The 26,046-nt window shown below is 41.3% G+C and overlaps 2 protein-coding genes across 3 annotated transcripts in view; one reads left to right on the top strand and one right to left on the bottom strand.

The window, feature by feature from the left end:
• The window catches only part of plrg1 (pleiotropic regulator 1), a 90,654-nt gene that overhangs the window by 9,514 nt on the left and 55,094 nt on the right, over nucleotides 1-26,046 (top strand). The window contains exons 2-5 of one of the 2 annotated variants that reach the window (XM_059964798.1): nucleotides 750-856; nucleotides 7,681-7,814; nucleotides 20,660-20,713; nucleotides 21,264-21,357. In XM_059964798.1, the coding sequence (XP_059820781.1) occupies nucleotides 750-856; nucleotides 7,681-7,814; nucleotides 20,660-20,713; nucleotides 21,264-21,357 (389 nt within the window). The remainder of the gene's footprint in view (nucleotides 1-749; nucleotides 857-7,680; nucleotides 7,815-20,659; nucleotides 20,714-21,263; nucleotides 21,358-26,046) is intronic. The other variant, XM_059964799.1, reaches the window with a different exon arrangement.
• The window catches only part of fgb (fibrinogen beta chain), a 142,332-nt gene that overhangs the window by 91,035 nt on the left and 25,251 nt on the right, over nucleotides 1-26,046 (bottom strand). The window lies entirely within an intron of this gene.

Raw genomic sequence — 26,046 nt, 5'->3', positions numbered from 1 at the left:
AGGCGCAGATCCATGGTCTCGCGAGACTAACGGATGCCACCAAATAATAGAGTGATAATGCACTGTTATTTTGATCCAGGGGTTCTTCTGAAGTCAAGAATGAGGCATAAAATGTGGCTACAGCCATTTTATTAAGTGTTACAAAAGCAAAGAACAAACAAAAGGTTTTTTAAAAGCTGTGTTTGTACTGGTGTGGGGGCAAGGATTGTTTCTCATTAAAATCTATTGGATCCTGATAGACCTGGATAGAGTGAACATAGGGAGAATATTTCTGAGATGTTAAGAAATTTCTTCCACCAGATGGTGGTGAATCAGTGGAATTTGTTGCCACTGACGGCTATCGGGGCCAAGTTAGGGCTGTGTCTAAGGTAGAGATAGATAGGTTTTTGATTGCTAAGGGGTTACAGGGAGAAGGCAGCAGAATGGAGTCCAAAAAATCAGGCCTGATTGAATGGTGAAACATAATTGTTGGGCCAAATTGCATAATTCAGCTCCTATATCATGGGCTAACTGGAAAAGTGAGCAAGGGAATGGCAAATAGAAATTTACAAGTGTGAAGTGATGCATTTTTGGAAGTTAAATTAATGGATCCAGAAAGGAGATACCATTGTTTGAATTCATCACTTCATTTAAACCCATACCATCAATGTTAATAATGCATTGTATTTATAAGACACATTTTTGAATGGTGTACATTGTTCAGTGTTGATTCATAAATTTCAATTAAAGGAATTTATTTTTCTTATTAGGAAGTGCAGAAACACTCAGTACACACACTGGTGTTCAGATCACTGAAGCGAACTCATGACATGTTTGTTAGTGATCATGCAAAGCCTATTGCGGTTGATGAGAAAAGGTAAGTGCATTCTCTGTAGGAGTGTCATAGACGGATCTTGAGTGCATTTCTATGATGAAAAGCCCTTGACTGTATTGCTGTCATGTTAAAAACTTTTTATCACTGGTGTTTAAAATATGGAAATTTTTCACAATTGGAGCGACATTGTTTCCGTTTACCATGGGTTAATCTAGGTTGCTGGAATTAATGCGTACATCTGTGCAAGCCATATTCAATTTGATGTGGCAGATTATATTGTTATATACAACAAGCCTGAACCCTTTCTGAGCTCAGCCCATATAGAGAGACATTAATGTCCTGGAGAAACATTTACAATTTCAAGAAAAAGTTTGTGAACCCTTTGCAATTACCTGGTTTTCTGCATTAATGTCTCATAACATGTGGTCTGATTGTCATTGAGACACAATAATAGAAAAACACAAACTGCCTAAACTAATAACACAATTGTACAAACCCCATTTCCAGAAAAGTTGGGATATTTTCCAAAATGCAATAAAAACAAAAATATGTGATACGTTAATTCACGTGAACCTTTATTTAACTGACAAAAGTACAAAGAAAAGATTTTCAATAGTATTACTGACCAACTTAATTGCATTTTGTAAATATACACAAATTTAGAATTTGATGGCTGCAACACACTCAACAGAAGTTGGGACAGAGTTAAAATAAGATTGAAAAGTGCACAGAATATTCAAGTAACACCGGTTTGGAAGACTCCACATTAAGCAGGCTAATTGGTAGCAGGTGAGTTATCATGACTGGGTATAAAAATAGCATCCATCAAAGGCTCAGTCTTTGCAAGCAAGGATGGGTTGTGGCTCACTCCTTTGTGCCAAAATTCATGAGAGAATTGTTAGTCAGTTCAAAAGGAACATTTCCCAACACAAGATTGCAGAGAATTTAGGTCTATCAACATCTACAGTACATAATACTGTGAAAAGATTCAGAGAATTCAGAGACATCTCAGTGCGTAAAGGGCAAGGTCGGAAACCACTGTTGATTGCGCGTGATCTTCGAGCCCTCAGGCGGCACTGCCTAAGAAGCCGTCATGCTACTATGACAATTATAGCCACCTGGGCTCGGGAGTACTTCAGGAAAGCATTGTCACTAAACACAGTCTGTCGCTGCATCTAGAAATGCAACTTGATACTGTATTATGCAAGGAGGAAGCCATACATCAACTCTATGCAGAAACACCGGCGAGTTCTGTGGGCCCGAGCTCATTTCAGATGGACCAAAAGACTGTGGAACCATGTGCTGTGGTCAGATGAGTCCACATTTCAGCTAGCTTTTGGAAAAAACGAGCTGATGAGGTCTTCCATCTTTGCACACAGCAGCTGATTGATTCTCTTCCTTCTGTTCTATTGCCTTCTCTAGGGCACAAATCAGTGACAAAGTTCTCGCGTGCTTCAGCCTGTGCCTGCTCCTGCTTCTCTGTGTTCTTTAAGGAAGTGATTTTTTTTTCCTCATCCAGCAACTGATCGTTTCCTCTGTTTCTTTTCAAGATCAGAAACAATCTGCCATAGGTAGCTCAGGCCCACAATTACATCGTTCATCCGTTGCTTCAAACGGTTCTTGGTCTTTTCCAGTTTAACCTAGGCAGATGCCTTCTATTCAAAGTGCTGAGTTAAGAGCTCCATGTCTTTCTGTTGCTTCTTCGTAGCCTCTTTGCATATTCCAGTGATGCAATGCCAGCATTTTGGCACTTCTTTGATTCAATCAGCTGAGCTTGGAGGACAGTTAGTACTACATTCTCACATCAGTTCTCAGTAGTGTCTTTATCTAGACTGTTCACAGTAATGTCCTGAGCTGGTGAGCTCCAGAGACACTGGTATTGAATCATTGTTGTCTGGTCATTCTCCATATCCAGTACAGCTTCTGCTTTCTTTAGAGAGGTTTACTCGAGAGCAATGGAATGTTCACTGGTACCATCTCTGTTTCAATGTAACATTTTGTCTGCCCTATTTGTATGGGAATTTTCACTCCGGGTGGAATGTACAATCTTCCCATCTCCAAGTTTGAGTGCTTTGTTACTGGATGTATCTATGTTCATCAGCTTCTGCACTTCATTCTGGTTTTGTTCACTTACATAGCTTTTAAGCTATTTTTCTCTACGCACTTTATGTGTACATGCTGTATCAATAACAGTTCCTAGAGATTCGGTCATCAAATTCTCTACATTAGTAAGTGATTCCTTCACAAATAATGTGATATGGCACTCTTCTACATCTTCAGATTTGTTATTTCCTCAGTTAGCCTCACTTGTTTGGTTCTCCAAGGACAGTTTCTGGCCCAGTGGTAAATACATAGAAACATAGAAAACCTACAGCACAATACAGGCCCTTCGGCCCACAAAGTTGAGCCAAACGTGTCCCTACCTTAGAAATTACTAGGCTTACCCATAGCCTTCTATTTTACTAAGCTCCATGTACCTATCCAAAAGTCTCTTAAAAGACCCTATTGTATCCGCCTCCACCGCTGTTGCTGGCAGCTCATTCCACGCACTCACCATTCTCTGAGTAAACATGACATACCACAACGTTTCGATCTCCTACTGTACTTGTTTATTGGATTTGTGCCAGGTAATGATACCCTTGTCTGGTCCCTCTGGGATCTACACCTGCTATACTTTTGTTTCTGCTCAGTGAAGTATGCCATTTCCTGACTCAGGTTAATTCTGTCTGTTGTCTTAGTGGCCTTTTCTCCAAAAATCCTCTTCAGTACTGATTTCATAGATGCAAATGTAAGTTTTGTGCATGCAGTTAACACCAGTTGCCTGTCCTTTATGTCTAGACACATAATATCCAACAATTCGTAAATTCCATTTTTTATTTACACATGCAACTACTTTTGTTCAAAATCAATAACATAATCAGCCATATTTTTTAGATCTGTCTCTATAAATTTTGTCAAAGTGTGAATATACCTCATAAATCTGATCCTATTCTTCCTTCAGGAAAACTGAGTGACATGTGTTTATTAGCGTATTCATACCATCATCTTTGTTCAAGTCTTCCACTGAAATTCCCATTGCAGTCTCTCATTCTTCCTGAAAGTGACAATGCAACAGCCAAGGCTTGCTTCATCTTCTCCAGTTCCATAACATGAGTCCATATTCCAGTTTTATTTCCCCAACCTTCATGAGGCTTGCACTCATTAAATGCCAGTGGGATCCTATAATTGGAAACCATCCTCTGCTACCACTGTTAATGGCCAAACAACCAGGACCTGTTATTCTTTTGTTTAAGCAACTTTACTTTCAATGTTTACCTTCACTACTTGAGGACCTTTGCATCCCACAATTTCAGCTTTCACCTCCCACGTGCACGCACATAGCTGGGAGAGTGCTCATGCATAATAAATACTTACACAGTCCAAATGATCAGAACTCAGCAATACCTTTGCATCTCAGTTCCTTGTATTTTCTCTCCATTTAGAAAGTAGTCAACCCTTTCTTTTACCAAAGTGCATGACCATACACTTCCCAACACTATTCCATCTGGCACTTCTTTAAAGGCTCTCCTAATCTGTCTAAATGTTACTGTAGCCTCTCCATTTCCTCAAAACTACCTACCCCTCCACCTATCTTCGCAAACTTTGCAACAAAGCCATAAATTCCATCATCCAAATCATTGACATAATGTAAAAAGAATCGGTCCCAACACAGACCCCTGTGGCAGCCAACCAGAAAAGGCACCATTTATTCCTGCTCTTTGCCTCCTGCCAATCAGCCACTGCTTTATCCATGCTAGAATCTTTCCTGTAATACCATTACAGCTTGTTAAGCAGCCTCATATGTGGCACCTTGTCAAAGGTCTACTGAAAATCAAATCTCACAACATCAACTGATTCTCCATTGTCTGTCCTGCTTGTTAATTTTTCAAAGTACAAACCCCATTTCCAGAAAAGTTGGGATATTTTCCAAAATGCAATAAAGACAAAAATCTGTGATATGTTAATTCATGTGAACCTTTATTTAACTGACAAAAGTACAAAGAAAAGATTTTCAATAGTTTTACTGACCAACTTAATTGTATTTTGTAAATATACACAAATTTAGAATTTGATGGCTGCAACACGCTCAACAAAACTTGGGACAGAGGCATGTTTACCATTGTGTTACATCACCTTTCCTTTTAATAACACTTTTTAATCGTTTTGGAACTGAGGAGACTAATTGTATTAGATTTGCAATTGGAAATTTGGTCCATTCTTGCTTGATATAAGACTTCAGCTGCTCTACAGTCCGTGGTCTCCGTAGTCTGATTCTCCTCTTAATGATGCGCCATACATTTTCAATAGGAGATCGATCTGGACTGGCAGCAGGCCAGTCAAGCACACGCTGTTGTATCCCGTGCAGAATGTGGTCTGCTATTGTCCTGCTGAAATAAGCATGGAAGAGACGTCGCCTTGATGGCAACATATGTCTCTCTAAAATCCTAATATACGCCTCAGAGTCAATGGTACCTTCACATACATGCAACTCACCCATGCTTTGGGCACTGATGCACCCCCATACCATCACAGATGCAGGCTTTTGTACCTTTTGCTGATAACAATCAGGATGGTCGTTTTCATCTTTGGCACGGAGAACTCGATGCCCATTTTTTCCGAAAACTAGCTGATACGTGGACTCATCTGACCACAGCACATGGTTCCACAGTCTTTCGGTCCATCTGAGATGAGCTCAGGCCCAGAGAACTCACTGGCATTTCTGCATAGAGTTGATGTATGGCTTCCTCCTTGCATAATACAGTTTCAAGTTGCATTTCTGGATGCAGCGACGGACTGTGTTAGGTGACAATGGTTTTCCGAAGTACTCCCGAGCCCAGGTGGCTATAATTGTCACAGTAGCATGACGGTTTCTTAGGCAGTGCCGCTTGAGGGCTCGAAGATCATGCGCATTCAACAGTGGTTTCCGACCTTGCCCTTTACACACTGAGATGTCTCTGAATTCTCTGAATCTTTTCACAATATTATGTACTGTAGATGTTGAAATACCTAAACTCCCTGCAATCTTGCGTTGGGAAATGTTCCTTTTGAGTTGACTAACAATTCTCTCACGAATTTTGGCACAAAGGAGTGAGCCACGACCCATCCTTGCTTGCAAAGACTGAGCCTTTGATGGACGCTACTTTTATACTCAGTCATGATACCTCACCTGCTACCAATTAGCCTGCTTAATGTGGAGTCTTCCAAACCGATGTTACTTGAATATTCTGTGTACTTTTCAATCTTATTTTAACTCTGTCCCAACTTTTGTTGAGTGTGTTGCAGCCATCAAATTCTAAATTTGTGTATATTTACAAAATACAATTAAGTTGGTCAGTAAAACTTGAAAATCTTTTCTTTGTACTTTTGTCAGTTAAATAAGGGTTCATGTGAATTAACTTATCACATATATTTGTTTTTATTGCATTTTGGAAAATATCCCAACTTTTCTGGAAATGGAGTTTGTATTTTAACAAATTTGTCAGGTCAGATTTTCCCTTAAGGAAACCATGCTGACTATACCTATTTTATCATTTGACCTCATCCTTATTAATCAACTTTAACATCTTCCCAGCCACTGAGTTCAGACTAAAAACCTTTAATTTCCTTTCTTCTACCTCTCTCCCTTCTTGAGTGGAGTGACATTTGCAATTTTCCATTCTTCCAGAGCCATTCCAGAATCTAGTCATTTTTGAAATATTATTACTAATGCCTCCTCAATCTCTTCAGCCACCTCGTTCAGTACCTTGGGGTGTACACCATCTGGTCCAGGTGACTTATCTACCTTCCCAAGTTTCCCAGGAACCTTCTGTCTGGTAATGGTAACTTCACACTCCATGACTACAGAACTTCCAGCATACTGCTTGTGTCTTCTGCAGTGAAGATTGATGCAAAGTATTTCTTCAGTGCTTTAGTATATTTAACATTTTAATTCAGGTAATATAAAAATAATGACAGTTAAATGTGTCGTTAAAATATTTTTTGGTCTTTAATTTCTTTGTTAAATATAATTGGAATATTTTACATAGAGTAAAAGGATAATTAAGGAAAAGGAATTTGAGTAAAATTCAGTGAAGGGAGTAGGTGGGTTACAGGCAGGAGAGGATTAAGGTTCTCTTCCCCCTTCCCCTGATTGGGAAAAAATTGGAAATTTGGCTTATCACAATTTAAGCCAGAATTCATCATGTCTCAACAATGAGGTTTTTAAAGTGGAAAAGCTGTTGTACTTGGGTATTTTTGCTCTCTCAACCTCAGAAGTCTGGGTCGAGTGGTATGAATAAGCATCACAAACTGGGGTCTTCCTTGGTAGCAGTAATGACCACGATGATGTCTTCTGTGTCCTTTGCTCTCCACAGAGCATTGTCGTATCACTTCCTGGCAATTGGATCTCACTGTAGATCTCATCCACCCAGTCTGCCAGAGCTGACGTTGCATGCTAAGGCAGGCATGTCCCTGCTTCATTGGGGTATGAGGTTGCCGGCTACCCTCACCTTTTTCAGCCCAGCTGTCGAAGCAGTGTACTGGGGTGTGGTTGCTGTCACGTGTAAACAGCTACTTGCTTCTACAGGTGAGAGCTGAGTGTCCTGTGGTGACCAAGGATGAGTGAGCTTCACCAGAGGTGCTACCCCTCCCTGCACACCCCAAAATTCATGTAGCTTAGATGTAAAATGGTATCTGCATTATCGTAAAAGAAAATGGGAATTTCATGACTTACTGTAAATTGCATTCTGTTTATTCAAAGCCATTGCTGATATGCTATTGGATAAGTGCTATGGAGACTGATGAAATTTGTATGATTTTGCTGTTTTGTTTCTTTTGTAATTGATCAGTTACAAGCTCAAGATGAATGTGAAGTTGCAAACAGAGTACAGTCCTGTGCTTCACATGCCTGTACTTAAAGAAATCAGAGAAAAAAGTTCTCAGTCTGATTCCTATAACCATGGACGTTATAGCCTAAGTCAAGGTAAGTATTCACATCAAAAGATAATCTGCATTGTTTCATGTTCCTCCTATTATTTTCACTTGTTTATGTAATTAAATCATACAAATGTCTTTACCTGTTGAATCTAGGTTCTCTTGTGTAATCTCTGGTGATTTTTAAGATTCCATGTTATTGATTTTAGATCTTTAATTTTGGCATACTTGGTAAATTTTAAAAGATATTTGAAAATTAAAACAAACCGATATTTAAAATGTCTAGTGATCCAACAATTAAAAAAAAAATACCCCTCATAAACCACAAATGATTAAAGAAACCTCAACATTATCATTTCTTCTTCTCAACCCGCTCCCCCAGTGGTCCTCCAGTACTCAGTGAAATCACTGAGTTGGTGGATTGGATAGATTCCCTTGTGTGGGGATTTCAACAACTTCTTCCATAGAGTGTCCAGTGCAGAGCACAATCAAAAGATGGCTAATGAAACTTGGCCAATAAGTTTTGGATTTTGTGTTCAAATTGTAGTTCTGAAACTGGCTATGCTAGTATGCCAATCGTTATGCAACAATAACAGCAACATTTGGTAGATGAGTGTAAATATTTTGGGTTAAAAGTCCTGTTACAACAGTATGCAGCAACAGAGTGGAAGTACCAGCATATTGTGATAACGTAAAGTGATCTCTTATCATCTGGGAGAAGTAAATATCACCCTTGCCAGTGATGTTCACAATCTGCAAATATACACTAAACAACATCAGTGACTTACACACATTAAAGAATATGCATATGATTGTCAATGGCAATTCCATAAGGTACAAAAAGACAAACTGCCATTTAACAGAATCACAAATTATGTATTTAAATGAAATACGGAACAAATTAGAACTCTACTAATACTACTACAATGTGATAAAACAGCATATTAGTTCCAATAGTTACTGACGGAGCAATTCACCCAGTGAATGCTGTCATGTTTTCTGATTGACTGTAAATGAATAAAATCAGTGCAAATATGTGGTGCAGATAATGGACTGCCTTCATACAATGCTCCTGATAATTGCATCCTCTTAATCTTTGTTTTGATTGCAACATTCAAAATGATTGTAGATACATTCAAAATATACAACTACAACTGCGAGAAGTGCATCCAGCTGCAGCTTCTCACAAACTGCAATAAGGACGTGGAGCTGGAACTGGATGAAATCTGGATCGTTTGAGAGGCTGAGGAGTGATAGACATACAGCGAGGTAGTTACACCTAAGGTACAAGACACAGGCAACTGGGTGACAGTCAGGAAGGGAAAAGGGGTTAAGGAGCCAGTGAAGAATACCCTTTGGCCACGCCCCCCTCAACAATAGGTATATTACTTTGGATACTGCTGGGGAGGGGGGGGAATGACCTAACAGGAAAGTCACTGGTTGGGTCTCTGGCACTGAGTCTGCCTCTGTGACTCAGAAAGGGAAGTGGGAAGAAGAGACTCGCTGTGGTTATAGGGGTCATTAGTTTGGTGAACGGACAGGAGATTCTGTGGGCGAGAAAGAGATTCCCAGAAGGGAATTGAGGACATGATTTGAGAGTTAGGGGGCAAAAGTTTGGGGGTAACATGAGGGGGAATTTCTTTACTCAGAGAGTGGTAGCTGTGTGGAATGAACTTCCAGTAGAAGTGGTAGAGGCAGGTTCGGTATTGTCATTTAAAGTAAAATTGGATAGGTATATGGACAGGAAAAGAATGGAGGGTTATGGGCTGAGTGCGGGCCAGTGAGACTAGGTGAGTGTAAGCGTCGGCACAGACTAGAACGGCCGAGATGGCCTGTTTCCATGCTGTAATTGTTATATGGTATGTTGCCTCCCAGGTGCTTGGGACTGATATATCTCAGATCAAGTCCTCAGCCTTTTTAAGTGAGAGGGTGAACAGCCAGGAGCCATGATCCATGTAGGTACCAATGACATGGGTAGGATGAGTGATGAGTTTCTGCATAGGGTGTTCAGGGAGTTAGGTGCTAAGTTAAAGGGCAGGACCTCCACAGTTGTGATCTCAGGAGTGCTATCCATGCCATGTGCTAGCAAAGCTAGAACTAGGAACATTATACAGTTTCATTCTTGCCTAAGGAGTTGGCGTAGGAGGAAAGGCATAAGATTTTTGGATCATTGGGCGTTCTTCCAGAAAGGGGGACTATTTGCACCTGATCTGGAGTGGAACTAATATCCTAGGGGAAGGTTTGTTAAAAGTACATAGTGGGGTTTAAGCTAGAGTTGCAAGGGGATGATAACAGTTAGTGGAGAGGTTGTGGAGGCAGATGCTTGTAAGATCTCAGACAAAGTTAGAGATCAAAAGGTTGAGCACAGGCAAAATCTAAAGGGTGAATACAGGACTGAAGATGTTATATCTGAGTGCATGCGGAATACAGAATAAGGCAGATGAACTTGCAGCATAGTTGCAGATTGCCATATATGATATTGTAGGCATCACTGAATCATGGCTAAGAGATTATAGCTGGGAGCTGAATGTCCAGGGATACATATATCAAAAGGATATGCAGAAAGGCAAAGGAAGTGGCCTTGCTCTGTTGGTAAAAGCCCACTAGAGGATCAGCTATTCTGGATTGGGTGTTGTGCAATGGACCCTAATTGATTAGAGAGCTTAAGGTAAAAGAACCCTTAGGGGAAAATGATCATAATATGATCGAATTCACCCTGAAATGAGAAGGAGGAGCTAAAGTCAGATGTACCAGTATTGCAGCGGATTGAAGGGAATTACAGGGGCTTGAGAGAAGAGTTGGCCAAAATTAATTAGAAAAGAACTTTGGCAGAGATGACAGCAGAGCAGCAACGGTAGAATTTCTGGAAGCAATTCAGAATGCGATTCTGTGGACGTAGAAAAGAAACTAGGATGGTAGTTTGCCTCCCAGGTACAACCTTGGCATGTTTCAGATCGTGTCCAAGATATCCTGCAGTAAGAGGGAGAACAGCCAGAGGTTGTGGTATATATTGGTATCAATGACCAATGAAAATTGATAGGATAAGGGGAGAGGTCCTGAAAAAAGACTGCAGGGAATTGGGAAGGAAATTGAGAAGCAGGGCCACAAAGGTAGTAATCTCGGGATTACTGCCTGTGCCACGTGATAGTGAGAATAGGAATAGGATGAGGTGAGCGATTGGAGCAGGGTGCAGGGATTCAGATTTCTGGATAATTGGGACCTCTTTTGGGGCAGGAGTGACCTGTACAAAAAGGATGGGTTACACTTGAATCCCAGGGGAACCAATATCCTGGCAGGGAGGTTTGCTAAGGCTACTGGGAAGAGTTTAAATTAGAATTGTTGGGGGGTGGGAACCGAACTGAAGAGACTGGGGGAGAGGAGGTTAGCTCACAAATAGAGGAAGCTTGAAGACAGTGTGAGAGGGAGGATAGGCAGGTGCGCTCAGACCAAAGGATTGAGATTTGTCTATTTTAATGCAAGGAGTGTTGTGAACAAAGCGGACGAGCTTAGAACGTGGATCAGTACTTGGAGATATGATGTGGTGGCCATTATAGAGACTTTGAAGGCTCAGGGACAGGATTGGTTATTTAAAGTGCCAGGTTTTAAGTGTTTCAGAAAAGAGGTAGGGGTGTGGCATTATTGTTCAGAGATAGTGTCATGGCTGCAGAAAAGGTGGACACCATGGAGGGATTGTCTATGGAGTCTCAGTGGCTGGAGATTAGGAACAGGAAGGGGTCAATAACTTTACTGGATGTTTTTTATAGGCCGCCCAATAGTAACAGGGATATCGAGGAGCAGATAGGGAAACAGGTCCTGGAAAGGTGTAATAATAACAGAGTTGTCATGATGGTAGATTTTAATTTCCCAGATATCAATTGGCATCTCCCTAGAGCAAGGGGTTTAGATGGGGTGGAGTTTGTTAGGTGTGTTCAGGAAGGATTCTTGACACAATATGTAGGTAGGCCTACAAGCTGTACTTGATTTGGTATTGGGAAATGAACCCCTGGTCAGGTGTCAGATCTCTCAGTGGGTGAGCATTTTGGAGATAGTGATCATAATTCTATCTCCTTTACAATAGCATTGGAGAGAGATAGGAAGAGACAAGTTAGAAAAGCGTTTAATTGGAGTAAGGGGAATTATGAGGCTATCTGGCAGGAAAGTGGAGGCTTAAATTAGAAACAGATGTTCTTACGGAAAAGTACAGAAGAAATGTGGCAAATATTCAGGGGATATTTGTGTAGAGTTCTGTATAGGTATGTTCCAATGAGACAGGGAAGTTATGGTAGGGTACAGGAACTGTGGTGTATAAAGGCTGTAATAAATCTAGTCAAGAAGAAAAGAAAAGCTTACAAAAGGTTCAGAGAGCTAGCTAATGTTAGAGATCTAGAAGATTATAAGGCTACTAGGAAGGAGCTTAAGAAGGAAATTAGGAGAGCTAGAAGGGGCCATGAGAAGGCCTCGGTGGGCAGGGTTAAGGAAAACCCCAAGGCATTCTACAAGTATGTGAAGAGAAAGGGGATAAGACGTGAAACAATGGGACCTATCAAGTGTGACAGTGGGAAAGTGTGCATGGAACTGGAGGAAATAGCAGAGGTACTTAATGAATACTTTACTGCAGTATTCTCTGTGGAAAAGGATCTTGGTGATTATAGTGATGACTTGCAGCAGAATGAAAAGCTTGAACATGTGGATATTAAGAAAGAGGATGTGCTGGAGCTATTGGAAAGCATCAAGTTGGATAAGTTGCTGGGACAGGACAAAATGTACCCCAGGCTACTGTGGGAGGTGAGGGAGGAGATTGCTGAGCCTCTGGCGAGGATCTCTGCATCATCACTAGGGACGGGAGAGGTTCCGGAGGATTGGAGGGTTGCAGATGTTGTTCCTTTATTCAAGAAAGGGAGTAGAGATAACCCAGGAAATTATAGACCTGTGAGTCTTACCTCAGTGGTTGGTAAGTTGATGGAGAAGATCCTGAGAGGCAGGATTTATGAACATTTGGAGAGGTATAATATGCTTAGGAGTAGTCAGCATGGCTTTGTTAAGGGCAAAGAACCTGATTGAATTTTTTGAGGATGTGACTAAACATGTTGATGAAGGAAGAGCAGTAGATGAAGTGTATATGGATCTCAGCAAGGCATTTGATAAGCTACCCCACGCAAGGCTTATTGAGAAAGTAAGGAGGCATAGAATCCAAGGAGACCTTGCTTGTTCACAGAAGGCAAAGAGTGGTTGTTGACGTGTCATATTCTGCATGGAGGTTGGTCACCGGTGGAGTGCCTCGGATTTGTTCTGGGACCCTTATTCTTTGTGATTTTTATAAATAACCTGGATGAGGAAGTGGAGGGATGGGTTAGTAAGTTTGCTGATGACACAAAGATTGGAGGTGTTGTGGATAGTGTGGAGGGCTGTCAGAGGTTACAGCAGGACATTGATAGAGCTTAGAAGTGGCAGATGGGAGTACAATCCTGATAAGTGTGAAGTGGTTCATTTTGGTAGGTCAAATACGATGACAGAATATAGTATTAATGGTAAGACTCTTGGCAGCGTGGAGGATCAGCGGAATCTTGGGGTCCAAGTCCATAGGACATTCAAAGCAGCTGCACAGTTTGACTCTGTGGTTAAGAAGGTGTATGGTGTATTGGCCTTCATCAATCGTGGAATTGAATTTGAGAATCGAGAGGTAATGTTCCAACTATAGAGGACCCTGGTCAGACCCCACTTGGAGTACTGTGCTCAGTTCTGTTCGCCTCACTACAAGAATGATGTGGAAGCCATAGAAAGTGTGCAGAGGAGATTTACAAGGATGTTGCCTGGATTGGAGAGCATGCTTTATGAGAATACGTTGAGTGAATTTGGCCTTTTCTCTTTGGAGCGACGGAGGATGAGAGGTGACCTGATAGAGGTGTATAAGATGATGAGAGGCATTGGTCGTGTGGATCGTTAGAGGCTTTTTCCCTGGGCTGAAATGGTTACAGACAGATATACTTTATTGATCCCAAGGGGAAATTGGGTTTCGTTACAGCTGCACCAACCAAGAATAGTGAAGAAATATAGCAATATAAAACCATAAATAATTAAATAATAATAAGTTAATCATGCATGCCAAGTGCAATAAGTCCAGGACCAGCCTATTGGCTCAGGGTGTCTGACTCTCCGAGGGAGGAGTTGTAAAGTTTGATGGCCACAGGTAGGAATGACTTCCTATGATGCTCAGTGTTACATCTTGGTGGAATAAGTCTCTGGCTGAATGTACTCCTGTGCCTAACCAGTACATTATGGAGTGGATGGGAGTCATTGTCCAAGATGGCATGCAACTTGGATAGCATCCTCTTTTCAGACACCACCATCAGAGAGTCCAGTTCCACCCCCACAACATCACTGGCCTTACGAATGAGTTTGTTGATTCTGCTACCCTCAGCCTGCTACCCCAGCACACAACAGCAAACGTGACAGCACTGGCCACCACAGCCTCGTAGAACATCCTCAGCATCTTCTGGCAGATGTTAAAGGACCTCAGTCTCCTCAGGAAATAGAGACTTGAGGACCAGGTTTAAGGTGCTGGGGAGTAGGTACAGAGGAGATGTTAAGGGTAAGTTTTTTTACTCAGTGGTGGGTACGTAGCATGGGTTGCTGGCAACGGTGATGGAGGTGGATACGATAAGGTCTTTTAAGAGGCTTTTAGATAGGTACATGGAGCCTAGCAAAATAGAGAGCTGTAGGTAAGCCTTGTAATTTTAAGTTAAGGGCTTGTTTGGCACAATTTTGTGAGCCGAAGGGCCTGTACTGTGCTGTAGGTTTTCTATCTTTCTAGAAGACACAGGATATATACTTTCGAAAGAGGAAGAAGTATTGTAAAGGAAAGATGACACAATCGTGGCTAACAAGAGAAGTCAATGCCAACACAAAAGCCAAAGTGAGAGCATATGATAGAAAAAAAATTAGTAGGTGGTTAGAGTATTGGGAAGCTTTTAAAAACGAACAGATAACTAAAAGAAAGTCATTAAGAAGGCAAAAATAGAATATGAAAGTAAGCCAGCCACTAATACGAAATAGAATACCAAAAGTTTCTTCAGATGCATAAAGTGTGAAAGAGAGGTGAGAGTGGATATTGGACTGCTGGAAAACTGTGCTGGAGAGATAGTAATAGTAACAAGGAAATGGTAGACGAATTGAATAATTGTGCATCAGTCTTCACTGTGGAAGACACTAGCAGTATATGGAAGTTCTGGATATCGTGCATGAAGTGTATGAAGTTACTATTACTAGAGAGAAGGTTTTTGGAAAGCTGAGAAGTCTCAATGTAGTTAAGTCATCTGGACCAGATGGTGTACACCCCAGAGTTCTGAAAGTGGTGGATGAAGAGATTGTAGAGGCATTAGTATTGATTTTCAAGAATCACAAGATTCTGGCGTGATTTCGGAAGAATGGAAAATCCGAATGTCACTCCAAGAAGGGAGCGGGCAGAAGAAAGGAAGCGTTCGGCCAGTTAGCCTTACTTCAATGGTTGGGAAGATGTTGGAGTCGATTATTGTGGATGAGGTCTCAGTGTACTTGGAGGCACATGTTAAAATATGCCCTGGTCAGTGTGGTCTCTTCAAGGGAAAATTCTTGCCTGACAAACCTGTTGGAATTCTTTGAAGAAGTAACAAGCAGGACAGACGAAGGAGCATCACGTCATTTTGTGCACTCAGATTTTCAGAAGGCCTTTGACAAGATGCCACACATGAGGCTGCTTATCACGCTATAAGCCCATGGTATTACAGGAAAGATTGTAGCATGGAAAAAGCAGTGGCTGATTGGCAGGAGGCAAAGAGGAAATGAATGGAGCCTTTACTGGTGGCTGCTGGCTTAGTGGTGTTCCACAGGGGTTTGTGTTGAGACTGATTCTTTTTACATTAGATGTCAATGATTTGGGTGATGGAATTAATGGCTTTGTTGCAAAGTTTGCAGACAATATGAAGATACGTGAAGGGGCAAGTAGTTTTGAGGAAGTAGGCTACTTGGAAGGACTTGGATTAGGAAAATGGGCAGGTGAAATACAGTGTTGGGAAGTGTATGGTCATGCACTTTGGTAAAAGAAATTAAAGAATTGACTATTTTCTAAATGGACAGAAAATACAAAAGACTTCAAAGAGACTTGGGATTCCTTGTGCAGAATTCTCTAAAGGTTAATTTGCAGGTTGAGTCTAATGAATAAGACAAATGCAATGTTAGCATTCATTTCAAGAGGACTGCTATATAAATGCAAAGCTGTCGTGTTGTAACTTTATAAGACACTGGTGAAGCCTCACGGAGTATTCTGAGCAGGTTTGGGCCCCTTATCTTGGAAAGGATGTGCTGAAACTGGAGTGAGTTCAAAGGAGTTTCACAAATGATTCCAGGATAGAATGGCTTGTCATATGAAGTGCATTAGATGGCTCTGGGCCGGTATTCACTAGAATTCAGAAGAATGAGAGGTGAGACCTATCAAATGTTGAAAGGCCTTGATAGAGTGGATGTTTCCTGTGGTGGGAGAATCTTAAGACCAGAGGGCACATCCTCAGTTTAGAGGGAAATGTTTTTAGAATGAAGATGAGTAAGAATTTCTTTAGCCAAAGAGTGGTGAATCTGTGGAATTCTTTGCCACAGACAGCTGTGGAGGCCAAGTCTTTGTGTATATATTTAAGTCAGAGGTTGATAGATTCTCGATTGTTCAGGGCATGGAGGGATGCAAGGAGAAGGCAAGAGATTGAGGCTAAGAGCCATGATGACCAGATTCAATCTGATCATCATGGCTGATGATCAGATTGAATCATCATCTGATCATTTGATTTTGCACCTAAATCTTATGCTCTAAATTCTATATAGTTTCTAACTTGTTGAAGTAATGAAGTAATTTCATTTTTGTACCTGACCATTTCTGGCATCTCCAAGCCTGAATGCTTGAAACCCCAGTGAGTAATACAGTTTTGAATTGTCTTACTGCTTATTTCTCACCAACAATCAGCGAAAAAAATCACTGCTTTTCGGACCTCAATGCCTTCTTGTACAATTGGATCATCAATTCTTCTCGGGCAACAGCACCCTCTCCACAATTTCCATTAGCACAGTTGCACCACCACACTGTGTGCTTAGTCCCCTGCTCTACTCGCTTTACACTTAATGACACTGTGGCTTACTGCAACTATAATGTCATATTCAAGTTTGCGGATGACACCACTGTCATGGGCCGAATCAAAGGTGACGAACAGCTTATAGAAAGGAGATTGAAAAACTGGCTGAGTGGTGCCATAACAAAAACCTCTTACTCAATGTCAGCAAGACCAAGGGCTTCATGAGGAGGAAACAGGTCCATGAGCCAGTCCTCATTGGAGGATCAGGTCGGCAACTTTAAGTTCTTTGGTGCTATTATTTTGAGGACCTGTCCTGAGAGCACGTAAGTGCAATTACAAAGGAAACAAAGCAATGCCTGTACTTGGGAGTTTGTGAAGATTCGACATGACATCTAAAACTTGGACAAACTTCTATAGATGGTAGTGTAACATGTATTGTTACATCATCACAGACTGATATGGAAATACAAATGAAGGGAAAATCCTATAAAAAAAATAGTGGATATGGCCCAATCTTTCACAGGTAAAGCCCTCCTCCCCACCACTGAGCACATCTACACAGAGTGCTGTTGCAGGAAAACAGCATCCATCATCAGGGGACCCCCCCCCCCCCGCCCCCACAACAACCAGGTCTTGCTGTCTTCTCACTGCTGCTATCAGAAAGTTGGTTTGGAGCCTCAGGACTCTCACCACCAGGTTCAAGAACAGTTATTACCCCCCACCCCCCCAACCCTCAGGCTCTTGACCCAAAGAGAACAACCTTACCTGCTCCATCATTGAAATATTCCCACAACCCTTGGACTCACTTTCAAGGACTCTTCATCTCATGTTCTCATATTCATGTTATTTATTTATTTATTTATTTATTTTTATTATTATTATTATTATTATTATTTCTTTTGTATTTGCCCAGTTTGTTGTCTTCTGTGCACTGGTTGAATACCCAAGTTGTTGCTGTCTTCCATTGATTCTATTATGGTTACTTTCCTACTGTTTTGTGATTGCCCGCAAGAAAATGAAACCCATGGTTGTGTCTGGTGATATCTATGTACTTTGATAATAAATTTACCTTGAGCTTTGAACAAACATAGACAACTGACACTATTTAAAAACTGTTTGCTGTAAGCAGGGTATAATGTCTAATGGCCACACAAATGCGTGTGACTGATGCTCATCAGAACTTCTTTGGCAACAGTATCCTGTCCCAGTTACTGCTCAAGTAAATAAAGGAAACCTGGCTGTTTTCTCATTTGGGTTTTGTTCTTTAAGAGTTGTCCCAAATCAGCGACTGATTCCATTAACTGATGCCCAAATTAACTAGAATCAGCTGTATTTTATATTTCGACTTGTCCTTTCAGGAGTGTTAATTTATAAATTTTTGATTTTACTGGAGGAAGCATAGAACATTACAGCATAGAAACAGGCCTTTTGGCCCTTCTTGGCTGTGCTGAACCATTTTTCTGCCTAGTCCCACTGACCTACACCCGGCCCATATCCCTTCATGCACCTCTCATCCATGTACCCTCCAAGTTATTCTAAATGTTAAATGTGAGCCGGCATTTACCATTTCATCTGGTAGCTCATTTCCACATTCCCACCATCCTCTATGTGAAGCAGCCCCCCCCCCAATATTCCCTTTAAACTTTTCCCCCTTCACCTTTAACCCATGTCCTCTGGTTTAACTCTGCTAATATTGCAAAATGCCACAGATTCTGGTTTACACTGAACTGAGTGTATTTAGCAACTAAATAGCTGCTACTGTATTTTTACTTCAATACATGTAGTCCTTTTTAGCTATGCCTCATTGTGTTGCCAGGATTCTCTGTTGAGTTCTTCTTGGACCAGAGAGAAATTCCCTGGTGTGATTGTTCATTAAGTGCCTCCCATCCTAGAAAATTGCCCCAGTACCACAAAACTCTGAAGTTCTCACTCATGTACTATGCCAAGCTTCCTATTTACAGTAGCAAGAGTTTGTGAACTATTTGCACTTACCTAGTTTTCTGCATTAATTACTCATAAAATATGGTTGATCTTCACATAAGTCACAATAATAGAGAAACACAATCTGCCTAAGCTAATAACACAAACACTGTACTTCTCATCAACACTGAGTACATCATTTAAACATCACAGTCTAAGTTCATAAAAGTACAGCCGGCCCTCCTTATCCACAGGGGATTGGTTCCGAGATCCCCCGCAGATACCAAAAACCGCAGATGCTCAAGTCCCTTATTTAACCTGAATCAATATGGTGGTCTTTAGGACCCGGTGTAGCTCTGAATCCGCAATGTTTCTGTTCATAAAAGTAATCATGATCGTGATTGAAAATAAGGTGGAAGTAATAAAGCGATCAGAAAGAGGTGAAACGCCATCGGTCATTGGAAAAGCATTAGACTATAGTTGGTCAACGATCAGAACAATTTTAATGGAGCATGTGAAAGGCCCTACCCTGATGAAAACTACTATTATTACTAAGCAATGCAGTGGTTTAATTATCGAAATACATATGTTTCGTAAGTGTTTTATATGCATAGAAAGGTGAAATATGTACTATATACTAAGAAAAACGTTTGACTGACGCTAAGTAATACCGGATGTACCTGTTCCGACTTCAAATCTGACTTAAAGACAGACTCAGGAATGGAACTCATTCATAACCCAGGGACTGCCTGTACTTTTAAGTCATTTCTAGATTACTTATAATACCTAATACAATGTAAATGCTATGTAAATAGTTGTTTATACTGGATTGTTTAGGGAATAATGACAAGAAAAAATAGTCTACACATGCTCAAATAACAAGTGCTGGAGAGAACTTCCGGGTTTTCCCGATCCGCGGTTGATTGAATCCACACACTCAGAATCCACAGATAGGAGGGCTGACTGTATGTGAACCTCCAGGGTAATGCCATCTACAAAAACTATTTGGAGTCTGATGTTCCAATCTTCTGAAGAAAGATTTGTTTATGTGCATCATGCCTTGATCAAAGCAACTTTCGGAGGACTTTAGAAGAAGAATTGTAGAGATGCATTAAGCTGCATAAGACTATAAAAGCATTTCTAAAGACCTGAGTCCACAGTAAGAGAAATTGTCTCCAGATGGAGGAAATTCAGTATTGTTGCTAATCTCCCTCTGAGTGGCTGTCCTGTTACAGTCACAGCAAGAGCGCACTGCAGTGCTGAAGGAGGTGAGAAAGAACCCAAGAGTAACAGCAAAAGACAGAGAAATCTCTGGAACTTGCTGAAGTCTCTGTTCATGTGTCCACTATAAGAAAAGCATTGAATAAGAACGGTGTTCATGGAAGGACACCACAGAGGAAACCACTGCTTTCCAAAAAAAACATTGCTGCACATTTCAAGTTTACACATGACAACCTGAATGCAAAAGGAACTAGTGCTTTCCCAGAGTATATGATGAATAAACTCTTTTCAGGCTTCAAGCCTGGTACAAGTATCGACTATAACCAATATTTCGATGACAAACTCTTACGATTTTCAGGGATGGTGCTTGGGCAAGTCTAGTCTGGTGTATTTATACCCCTATATTCCAGACTAGACTTGCCCAGGCATCATCCTTGAAAAAGATCTCTGAAAACCATAATAAGGATAGCATCAGTGGCTGGTTTTAGCAAATGCCATTTTTTCCAAATAACTTTATTTTACATTTGAAAGACAATTTTGTAAGCAAACATTCAATGTCATTTGTGTACTTTTATTTGAATGCTGGTTATTACAATTGTATTGTAAAATTTACTTCGGTATCTAACCTAAAACCTTATATTTTGTTTCTATTCTGTTATAGATCAAGAACCTGAATATGTTATAACTGGTACTCATCCATACCCATCAGGTCCAGGTTAGCAGATTTCTTGGGGGAGAGGGGGGTGTTACTGTGAACTTTGAGATTAGGAATGTTTTAGACTAACTTGCACTCTGCAAAGGTTGGTTTATTTTCCATTTGCAAGTTAAATTGCCGTATCAGCTCTCTGGCTTATAAATAAATGCACAGCTTATGGGCATCTCATCCATACCAACAAACAGTTTGGGAGACTGATGGAATGCATGGAGTTGAATTCATTTGTACTCTTGAGAAACACAGAACCTTTCTGTGCCTTTTCTTCTTACCCCTGTGCCTCAAAAATTGGGACTTATTCAAAGTAAACAAAATGGGAGTGTTGAGCAAACTCACTGAGTCAGTGAGCCCAACTAGTAGCCAATCTTCCTGTAGCTGTTCACTCTCTTGAATGGAGCCCTGTTTTAACCTGGGGACTGCTTAGCAAAGCAAGTTGGAATTTTTAAATATAAAACTTTAGAATTATGAACAATGCATTACTTCAGAGTAATACTGAACATGAGCATCCCCTGCTTAATATAAAATATTTATTTATTGCCTTTCTAAATTGTAGGAGTAGCACTGGCAGGTGATACACAGCTGCAAAAAATGCCCAGTGAAGCAAGCTCTCATGCATTGGCTATGGCAATTCCATCTTCAAAATCCAGGTAAGCTCTTTAAGGAACCTCAGAACTGAATTTTGACACTGTGGAACTAGTAACCATTCTATTAATTTTCATAGGTGGCGCAGTAGTGTAGCAATTACTACAATGCTTTATCATATTGACTGTAAGATGACTGTAAGATTCCTGCCACTGTCATTGTCTGTAAAGAGTTTGCAGGTACTCCCCAAGACTATTTCTCCAGGTCCTCTGGTTTCCTCCCACATTCTGAAGATGTACAGTTAGTTTTAGGGTTCGGAAGTTGCGAGCATGCTACATTGGTGCAGGAAGTGTGACGACACCTGTGGGCTGCCTAGCACAAACCTCAATGACTTGATTTGATGCAAATTACACATTTCACTATGTGTTTCGATGTACATGTGACAAGCAAAGCAAATCCTTAAAACAGTAATAGAAAACAGTCTGGTCCACAATTAAATATCCTGAATTGGGAGAGGCTAATTTTGATGACATTAGACAGGAATCACATCTGCCAGCACGTTGCAGCCACCCAAAACTCTCCATTGAAAGAAAAACTTGCCCCTTGAATTTCCTTTGAACCTATTCTGCTCACCTTAAATTCATGCCCTCTAGCATTAGCCATTTCAACCTTGTGGGAGAAAGTTACTGTCTACCTATCTATGTTTCTCATGTTATAAACTTCTATCAGATTTCTCCTCAGCCTCTGCTGCTCCAGAGGAAAGAACCCAAGTTTGTCTAACCTCTCCTTGTAGAAAATGTCCTCTAATTCAGGCAGTTTCCCGGAAAATCTCTTCTGCATCCTGTTCAGACACCCCACATTCTTTATATAAAGGGACAACCAGATAAGAATATTCCAGATGTGGCCTAACCCGAATTTCTATGATGCTACAATATAACGTACTTATTCTTGAACTGTGCTTTGATTAAGAAAGGTAAGTATGCTATATGTCATCTTCACAACCCCAGTCAATCTGTGCAGCCCTTTTTGTTTTTTGTAATTTATTTTTTTATTGAAGTTCATCATCAAACAAACTTTTACATAAGATGTATTTCAGACATTGTACTTATCTATTATATAATAACATATATATCATAACTCTCCACAAAGTATTTATCTGAGGTACACACTTATAGAAAAGAGTGGAAAGAAAAAAATAAGCAAAAGGAAAGAACTTTATACAAGTAGGGAGTGAACTTTTTTTTTTACACAGATTCATTGATTTGTGAGAATAAAATCAGGCCTATGAGGCATTATGTAGTTAAACCATTTTTCCCAGTATGAATCAAATTGTTCCAAATTGGATAAAATTCTTTTACTTTTGATTGGATTTAATAGCCCATTGACATTAAAAGAAATTAATTTTACCTTGTCCTTAGTATCATTGAAATTAGAATAAAACTTAATTGATCAAATAAGAACCAAGAAACGCAAATAATAACAAAAATGGCAACGAACGTGTGATTCCCAAGGCTGAGGTCTCTAGTAGATGACCCTGCGTTGAGCTAGAGGAAATGTCTAGCCGTGGGGGATAACCTCTCCTACTTGTGAGTTGAGGGCACCCATTGCAGTATTCATAAAAGTAAGTGAACAAATCCGTTGCACAGAAAAGATTTCCCTGTGTACACTCTCTCTCTCTCTCTCTCTCTCTCCCTCTCCCCCTCCCCCTCTCCCTCTCCCTCCCTCTCCCTCTCCCTCCCTCGCTCCCTCTCTCCCTTCCTCTCTCCCTCTCCCCTCCCCCCCCCCCCCCCCACACACACACACACACACACATATATATTATCATTTTGGTGGGGAGAAAGGAGTAAGTGTGCGAATAAAGAATAACAACTAAGTAATATAAAATCCACATTATAATAAGTATTTCTCGAGCTAGGTATGTCACCATGTACTTTTGCTTCCGTTTAGCTTCTCAACATTTTTAAAGTTAGCCAAACCTTATGGCTCTTCTGAAGGGGATGAGGACTGTCTTTGGGAAACTCCTGGTCTCTTCCTGATATATTTCTCTTGGCCTCCTCCCATCTCCTGCCTATTAATTTTCTCACTATTTCCCGAGCGGAGTGGGATAATTCCTCAGCCAGGCTTTCCTTCGTTTTGGTCATGCTGACGGGTAACCCTGTCGCCTCTTCCACTGTTTGGTACAACTGCGTCCCGTTATCATAAAACACTCCAAGTTTAGCAGGGTACGGAGTTTGAAATCTAATCTTTTTTTGCTTTAGTACCCGCTTTACCTCTTTGTATTCTTTGCGTTTCTGCAGGGCTGCGGGGATGAAATCTTGGTTGAAATATATTAATTTATCGTCGAAAAACACTCTCTTCTTACCCCAGGCCCTTTGTAGAATCTCTGCCTTGGTGCTGTACCGAAGGAATTTAATTATTATCGAGTGTGGCTTTCTATCCTGAGTAGGTTTTGGGACTAATGCGCGATGGGGTCTTTCAGCTTCCAGCTTCGTAGCCGAGGGAAGATCCAGCACGTCCCGCAGTAACTTTCCGACAAACTCCGTCATAAATGAGCCCTCTGCTCCTTCGGGAACGTTGTAGATTCTGATATTTTTCTGCCGTGATCTTCCCTCCAGGTCAAGCAGTTTACCTTCTTGGTGATGTAATCTTTTTATTGTCTTACTCAGGATCCATTCCACGTTTTGAACACGATCTTCCACCTTCTCAATTCGAGTCTCTGCCACCGCTATTTTTTGATTGATGCTGGCAAGCTCTGACTTAATATCATGGAGCTGCTGTTTTATATCTTTCTGGACCTCCATTATTTCTTTCAGGATTTTGAAGATATTCGTCACTTCGCCTGAACGAGGCCCAGCTAAAAAAGCCTTATCCAAAGTTGATGGTTTAAAAAAGAAATTAGAATAAATATTACTAGAAAGTAGAAAATCATTTAATTCAAAAAATCTACAAAATTGAAACCAAATTTTTAAAGTATGTGTAACAATAGGGTTGAGAGCTTGTCTACCTACTCTGGAGAGTGAAAACGGAAGGTAAGCTCCGAATAAAGAAGCTAACGAAATCCATTTTAAGTCGGATTATGACACCATCTGCCATTTTAAGTCAGATTGCGCTGCCTTCCGCAATTTTAAGTTGTTGCCATTGACACTGTGTTGAGTGTGTAACTTTGTATTTGGCTTAAAGTTTTCTTAGCAAGATTCACCCTGACCAACCCCCCTCCACTTTCCGGCTGGCTGGTGGCACAGTGAGATCACCACCGGGCTTGAGAATGGAGGTTCCCGAGTTCAATCCAGTGACAGTTTACTGCAGGGAGATTCTGAAAGATATACATGGATTTGAAAAGAAAGGGCAGGGTTAGGAATACTTGGCAGGGCTTTATGCGTGGGAGATCATGTGAGATGAATTTGATTGAGTTTTTTTTAAAGGTTTATCGGTCTCTTTTAATCAATATAGGTCACCAACGCCTTTACTGTCTGAAGAGAGCTGCACATCAATACTCATATCCTTTTACGGATGTGCAGTGGCGAGAATCACTGAATGGTATGGTAACTGCGCAGCAGTGGTTGTGAAGGCTCTACAACGGGGAGTCAAAACTGCCCAGTGCATCACCGGCAGTAGCCAACCCACTGTCAAGGACGTGTATATATAGAAAGGTGCTAGTAAAAGGCCAACAGCATCGTGAAGGATCCCACCCACCCTGCTCATGGATTGTTTATCCCACTCCCATTAGGGAGTAGGCTGCGGAGCATCCAAAGTCCAGAGTCAGAAGCTTACTTTCCCCACCGCAATTTAGTTTACGTGGCGCTCAGCACTTGCTTCTGTCCCTCTTGCTCACGTTTTTTCCGCTCAAAATACTCAATGGGTTTGTCTTTAAGTGCAGGGTGCTTCAACTCAAGGTACTGAAGCAGTTTTGAGAGCTTCATTTCCTCATTAGACAGCCTCCGGGCCCAAACTCTAGCCTCCCGCCTGCCCACCGCCAGATGCCTTGGCCAGGTGCGGCTGGTCGTGGATGGGGTGAGAGGACAAAGTAAGAGTCAGAGATCCCTGTGCCAGGGCCATGGCAGTCGAGGTCCAGAGAGAGTGGCCAACCAAGCGAGGAGTGCGACAGGGTGCGTCCCCGCCCTCCTGGTAGGATCTATCGGCTGACAAAAGTTTGTCTCGAGGGATGACTTTCAGTAGATCGCAGCGAGGTAGCTGCTGCGCTACTTACGAAACCCTGAGACCGAATTAGGTCATCTGCGAATATTTTAGCACCAGCTTCCCCACGAACATTCGGTGTGGTGAACAGGTTTAGAGGCGGCACCCATCTGTCCGTGCTCCAGGCCAGGACCAACGGCACTTCTCACCGGCCACCTGAGGCCAACCAGTGTTCCCTGGTGTGAGGGTATCACTGCATTTAGGCGACTGATGACCTCACGTGGGTAATGACCTCGCCTGCGTTCAAGTTCAACAGTGGGCGTGACGGAACGAGGAAAGGTGCAGCTGACTCATATCGTCTCTTAGCGGCCCAGTACCAGTCTGCGGCTCGGTGTTTGGGGACCACTGTATTTAAGACCATAAGGCATAGGAACAGAATTGCCACTTATTCCATTAATCTGTGATGCTCTGTCTAACTAAGAACTTGTAAAAGGATATCCCTCTATTCTGAGGCTGTGCCCTCTGGTGCACTATAGGAAACATCCACTCTGTATATTGCTTTCAATATTCAAAAGGGATCAATGAGATACCCCCCCCCCCCCCCCCGCCCCAGCCTCCCT

The sequence above is a fragment of the Hypanus sabinus genome, chromosome 3, assembly GCF_030144855.1.
Source record: "Hypanus sabinus isolate sHypSab1 chromosome 3, sHypSab1.hap1, whole genome shotgun sequence".
Taxonomy (NCBI): domain Eukaryota; kingdom Metazoa; phylum Chordata; class Chondrichthyes; order Myliobatiformes; family Dasyatidae; genus Hypanus; species Hypanus sabinus.
The sequence above is the reverse complement of the archived record's forward strand: the minus strand, read 5'-3'. Positions and strand labels throughout refer to the sequence as shown.